Source organism: Brassica oleracea, unplaced genomic scaffold (genome assembly GCF_000695525.1).
Source record: "Brassica oleracea var. oleracea cultivar TO1000 unplaced genomic scaffold, BOL UnpScaffold00613, whole genome shotgun sequence".
NCBI classification, from domain to species: Eukaryota; Viridiplantae; Streptophyta; class Magnoliopsida; order Brassicales; family Brassicaceae; genus Brassica; species Brassica oleracea.
The window spans coordinates 7118-13597 of record NW_013617425.1 but is presented as its reverse complement, the minus strand read 5'-3'; the positions used below and the strand labels follow the sequence as shown (position 1 = coordinate 13597).

The window sequence follows — 6480 nt, the reverse complement described above, 5'->3', positions numbered from 1 at the left end:
TTACTTTGAATAAGTTAGAGTGAACCAAACATAATTTAACCAAAATAACCTAAATGTAGCATAACCATTAATAATTTGGAAATTAAGAGGAATTAAACTGCATATCTGAAAATTGTTTTTCTCTTCAAAGACTAAAGCTAAAAGAAGTAACTAAATCTTTTAATCTTTTTGGCTATATTGAATGAAACTATATAATTCCTATATTGAATGATGCAATGAAATATGGAGAGGTCTTCATCGTTATTTATAGAATAAAAATTCTGCATTTGCAAAGCAATTGTGGAAATGGATAATTAAAATTGACATAGTGGGAGAGGAAGATGAGAGGAGTTGATGAATAAGCTTAATGGGAGGAGCTAATGGAGAAGCTTAATGGAAACAGTGGAATGGTAGTGAAGATAAATAGTAAATAAAAGTAAATATGATGATTATCGTGGTCATGGGCTTTGAGCCACAGTTCCCGAATATAGACTGAATGTCTACTTCTCTCCTGAGCTGATGTTCAACTTGATATTGTTGAAGGCTTGAACTAATTCACAGTTTAAGTTTCTGTTTCGATGTAGGAATCTATTCCTTTCGTGGCTTTTTTTGATGGATTACCTCCTCGTGAAACTTGGTCCACATCAGCTACATTCTCATTTCTCAGTAAGAGATTCCTCCGTGTCAGTATTTGGTCTTGTTTCCTCGGCTTGATATGCTAGTTATATTCATGAACGGTGCAGTTGAAAATGGCAGAACTATTTGAATAAATGTTAGTATGGAGAGTATATATATCTACACGGACTCAACTTTTAAAAAGGTAACTTCTTTCATTAATTGTTTGGAACTTAGGTTTTCAATTTATGGGATGAAAATATTAATATGGTTTTCAATCTTCTACAGAATCAATCAACGTTAGCTATTTTCCATCAGGGTAAGCATTGTAATTACCATTTTTCTTCTCCAAAAAGTTTTGTTTTGGTTAGGATTTATGATAGTAAAGAAGTTTTTTTTGTCCAACATCAAAAGACAGAAGCAAGTGGCGGCTACAGTTTGTAGTATCTCAGATTAACCCATTTCTTTTATCTCAGATGAACTTGTTTATGATCCAGTATTTCTTCTTTTCATTCCCTGTAAGTGTCTTGATTGAATACTTTTCTTATCGAAGACTTCATGATAACTGTGTAGTGATTTTGCATCATCATAAAAATAACTGTAAGCCACAGTTCCCGAATATAGACTGAATGTCTACTTCTCTCCTGAGCTGATGTTCAACTTGATATTGTTGAAGGCTTGAAGCTGATTCTTGAAAAGAACACTTAGGGAGACAATATGATTGATCTGTTCCACATTTGCATATATGTATGAAAATTTTATGGAAAAACAATGTAAAGATCTAAATAAATGTTAACTTTGGTTTGCAGAACATACACTGTAGGGGAGTTAATACAAAGTCCCCAACGTAGTTTCTTGCCACTAATTGTCATTCCAAATCAGCATAACCAACACCTTTTGTCAAAACATCCACTTCTTGTGTAAGCTCCCTTTCGCGACCTTATAATGTGAACCAGCAACCCCAAGAATCAAGCTCACTTCACATCATCATGTTACAGCATAAGTAACTGAGAGATGATAATGCGGAAGCTTTACCTTAATGACACGACGTACAATGGGAAAACCACGACCCTGAGGAGACAAAAACAAAATGGTTAAAGACCCAAGAATCAAACGAAGTGGGACAAAAGATGAAGACGGAAACTTACAGCGACAATGAAAGTATCCCTGTACATGATGATACACACTATGTTTTAGAGTATGATCAAAGCACCTGCAAGCAAAATGTAATGGATACAAAGTTCAGTTACCTTTAAATCCAGATTCCGTAATTCCAGATAGAACAATAACGATAAGAGATTCGCTGCCAGTGACACACATCAAAGCTTCTTCTTTTTTTTTGATAAGACACACATCAAAGCTTTCCATATGATCGAATCAAACGTAACAAATTCACCAAACGCTTCACATGGGCATTAAAACCAAAAGAGAAAACGGAGCATAACTATAATGATAACCTTTGATCTTGAGATCCCACCGGAAAAGATTGCTTTTGATTGCAAGCTGAGGCACTCAAAGGCTTCACAGTTCCCCTGACGAGTTTGATTTTGATTAAACCTTTCACAAAGTGGGTAATATAGGAGTAGAAAGAGAGGGAGTTGGAAGGAAATCATCGCTGATGAAGAGAGGATTAAAGAACAGTAATGAATGATTAAGAGTGGATAAACGCACAGTAATGTAGAGATTCAGAACATCCAAGAGGAAGAGGTAGAATCAGAGATGACGGCTTACTCTTTCCATTAGATTTTGGTCATCTGGTGGAATCTGAAATGCTCTTTGTTAAATCTGATTGAAAACGCTTCTGTTGTTTATGAGTCTCTTTTCCTGACCAATCAATAAACACAATTATTAATTGAAACTATGCATTTTACTTTAATCGAAAAAAGAAGAAATCGTTTTGGATTTTCTAGAAGTCAAATTACCTTCTAGGTTTGATTTTCATGATGTCTTTGAGTCTGGAGAAACAGATCTATTGCTTTAACGATCGCAGAAAACGGGATATCGGGTCAACTCGGATCGGATCTTTGTTTTTCCTTCTTGTTTCGATTAAAGAACAGCATGAGAAAGAGCACTAAGTTGATGAATAGGGCAGGAGACATCTGTTCTTCTTCTGTAATGGATCCAAAACACACGACAAAAAAACTTGAAAAAATAGATGCTGACGTGTCGTGATTTGCCCATCCTTCCCTGCTGACGTGGACGTGGACGCAGGAGGAGAGAGGTGAGTCTACTTTATTGTATAAGATTCCTTTTTACAACATCTTTACTTTTAATTCATTAACACATAACTTGCTGTTTGGCACCTGTACATTTTTAAAATACATTTAAGATTTCTGAAAGTCCCTAAAAGAACAAAAAAAAATTAAACAATAATAACGTATATACATAAGTACAATTCTCTCAGATACACCATTTTTGAATTCTTGTCCCAAAAAAATTCTCAAAAATCAAAATAACCAAAATATTTTATTAAAAAAACAAAAGACCCTTTATACCCTAAATATATAAATATAAATAAATAAATAAAATTAAAAATAAACTTGCTTCATAGTTTCGAATTTTATGTTTACCAATTTTGAACTTAAAAAAATTATTATTATTTTTTTAAAAAATTCTTTTTCAAATTCAAAAATGCTTTTTGAAAATAATTTTATTTTTTTAATTTTTAATTTTATTTTTTGAAATTTTAAAGAACACTCTTAGGACCCACGCGCCTTAATTTTGAACTCTAATCTAGATTAGTTAACCCTAACGTTATATATTTATTTTTTTAATGAAACATTTTTGTCATTTTGATTCTTGAAAACTATATCTGTGATAAAAGAAAAATTTTAGGTCTATCCTTGAAAATATCTCTATATATAATTAGTAAAATGAAGATTAACAAAGTCAATAATAATATTTGAAGAATTTGTATATTTTCGGCTGGTTTAAAAATGCAAACATGATAAGTAAGTGGTCGTTTTTTACAAAGTATGTGATTAACAAAGTAAAATAAATAATAGTATAATTTATAAACAGAGACTCATTAATTTATCATTCTCTGTTCACTTGTCCTTCTAATTTCTTGTTCTTCTCTTTCTCTCTGTGCTCTGTCGCTTTACTCTCTCAATACGTTCCGATTCGTCTTCTTCTTCATCAGTAAAGAGAACAACCCTCGAAAATGGCGAAAGAGAAAGACCAAAACACTAAGGATAATAAAAACCTTCTAATTTGTTTCTTATGGAACTTCTCCGCCGAGCTCAAGCTCATTTTAATGGCGTTACTCGTTCTCTGCACTTTAGCTACTCTTCTTCCTTTCATACCTTCTTCCTTCTCCATCTCCGCTTCCGAACTCAGATTCTGCATCTCACGCATCGCCGCTCCAGACGTCGTTAATTCCACTTCACTCGCCGTCGTAAACGACCCGGGATTAGAAAACGGCGTCATCAAACGGCCGTTAACAGATAAGGCCGTAGTGAATAACGGCGATATAAAACTGCCGGTGGTGAACAACGGTGATACAAAACGGCTGTTTTCTGGCAACACGGTAGTGGATAACGGCGATGTTAAACCGAAGTCGGTGTTAAATAACGGCGTTACCAAACGGTCGTTTACTGGTTACGGCTGGGCGGCTTACAACTTCGTGTTAATGAGCGCTTACAGAGGCGGCGTCAACGGTTTCGCCGTTATCGGCTTATCGTCGAAGCCACTTCACGTCTACGCACATCCGTCTTACCGTTGCGAGTGGGTCCCACTTAACCAATCTGAGAACCGGGTGTTAACCGACGGCAGTAGAATCTTAACCGATTGGGGATACGGTCGAGTTTACACAACCGTCGTCGTGAACTGCACTTTCCCGGCGACCGTAAACTCTAAAAACTCCGGCGGGACTCTTCTCCTGCACGCCACCACCGGAGACGCAGATCGGAACGTCACCGATTCGATTCCGGTCCTCACAGAATCCCCGAACTCCGTCGATTTCGATCTCTACGACACCAACCGCCGCCGCGAAAAATACGATTACCTCTACTGCGGCTCGTCTCTCTACGGGAACCTAAGCCCGCAGCGAGTGAGGGAATGGATCGCTTACCACGCGAGATTCTTCGGAGAGAAATCTCATTTCGTTCTTCACGACGCCGGAGGGGTTCAAGAGGAAGTGCTTGAGGTTTTACGGCCATGGATTGAGCTAGGGAGAGTGACGTTACACGATATCAGAGATCAAGAACGGTTCGATGCATACTATCATAATCAGTTTATGGTGGTGAATGATTGTTTGCACAGATACAGATTCGATGCCAAGTGGATCTTCTTCTTCGATGTTGATGAGTTTATCGGTATTCCGCCCAACAATACAATCTCGTCGGTGATGGAAACTCTAGAGGAATATTCTCAGTTCACTATTGGACAGATGCCTATGAGTAGTCAGCTATGTTTCTCCGGCGACGGTCCGGCGAGAACTTACAGGTAAACTAAATCGGAATTGAAAAGTCTTGGTCTTGATTGGCTTATTGATCGAGTTTTAACCAACGCATGTGTGGTTTAAGCGTTTGGAATCAGTCACTAATTTGGTTAATGTAGCATCTGATTCTGTCAATATGTTTCCGTTGAAAAGAGTTCTTTTTTTTTTTTGCACGCTTTTTTTCAGTGGTTCGAATGGTGGTCCATGTGGGTAAGACTTGTTTTCAATGATTCTTGTAGCTTTCAGATTTCCAAAATTAACTCGAGATTTGTTAGGATTTGACTGATAAGTGTATGCCAGCAAGTTCCATTCAAACGGGTAGTTTGATTCGAATAATTCTGGTTTTGGTTAGTTCCATTTGTATAAATTTTTAGTGAATTCTACTGAGTATAATTTAGTTGGGTTTTAAATTTTTTATTGAATTAATTTAAAAAAAAAATAGTTGGGTAAAAGGTATAAGTAATTTTGGCTATGGTTTAAAATTTAAATATATTATTGGTTTTGGTTTAGTATAAATATATGATTTGGTTAGTATTTTTTCATTCTTTACGATTTTTCTTTTTTTTTTTGAACTGGATTGTAGTTTTTGGATGGTTGATATTGTAGTTGTGTGTTGTCACTTGTCAGGAAATGGGGATTTGAGAAACTGGCGTATAGAGATGTAAAGAAAGTCCCACGCCGGGATAGGAAATACGCGGTTCAACCGCGTAACGTGTTTGCGACGGGCGTTCACATGTCGCAGAATCTACAAGGGAAGACATACCACGGAACTGGAAGTTTAATCCGCTATTTTCACTACCACGGCTCAATCTCGCAGCGTCGTGAACCTTGCCGTCATCTTTTTAACGGGACACGCATCACGTTTGATAAAAATCCTTACGTTCTTGATACCACGATGCGTGATGTTGGCCTTGCGGTTAAGACGTTTGAGATCAGAACGATTGGAGATCGGCTGATTAGGACACGGCAATGAAAACAAAAAATGGAGTAAATTAGCAGTAATGGTTCTCTTTGTATTGTAACGTAAATCTTTAAAGGTACTTTTAGGCGAATGGTTTTCAATGGAGTTTTTACTCTCTCTTTTTTTTTTTTTTTTTTTTTTGTAACTAACTCTCTTTTAGTTTTTACTCTTTTTTTTGTAGTATTCTTTTCTTGTATTATAAAATGGGGTTCATGGAATCATACAGCTGAGGGTAACTTGGTATAAGCATCTATGTTATGGGATTTATAATAGAGAAAAAGACAAAAACAACATTAAATCAAGTTTTTTTTCTCAGACTAGAACTCAATGTCAAAAGTCACAAAAATAGCATTTAATGTTTTATCAAAAGTCACAAACTTAGGGTTTAGAGTTAAAGAGTGGGTTTAGGGTTTAGGGTTTAGAGTTTAGGGTTTAGGTTTAGGGTTTAGGATTTAGAGTTTAGGGTTTAGGGTTTAGGGTTTAG

General features: G+C 36.2%; 1 protein-coding gene and 1 long non-coding RNA gene across 2 annotated transcripts; one reads left to right on the top strand and one right to left on the bottom strand.

The window, feature by feature from the left end:
• Window positions 1-1040: 1040 nt before the first annotated feature.
• Window positions 1041-2714, bottom strand: LOC106319757. The gene is made up of 6 exons (XR_001265541.1): window positions 2517-2714; window positions 2326-2418; window positions 2052-2126; window positions 1630-1807; window positions 1411-1533; window positions 1041-1320 (listed from the first exon to the last, which is right to left on the bottom strand). It is a non-coding gene; the product is annotated as an uncharacterized LOC106319757 (long non-coding RNA).
• A 918-nt stretch (window positions 2715-3632) lies between these two features.
• On the top strand, window positions 3633-6239 carry LOC106319748. Its single transcript, XM_013758138.1, has 2 exons — window positions 3633-5040; window positions 5663-6239. Exons 1-2 carry the CDS (start codon window positions 3758-3760, stop codon window positions 6006-6008), a joined length of 1629 nt encoding a protein of 542 aa, XP_013613592.1. The 5' UTR covers window positions 3633-3757; the 3' UTR covers window positions 6009-6239.
• Window positions 6240-6480: the final 241 nt, after the last annotated feature.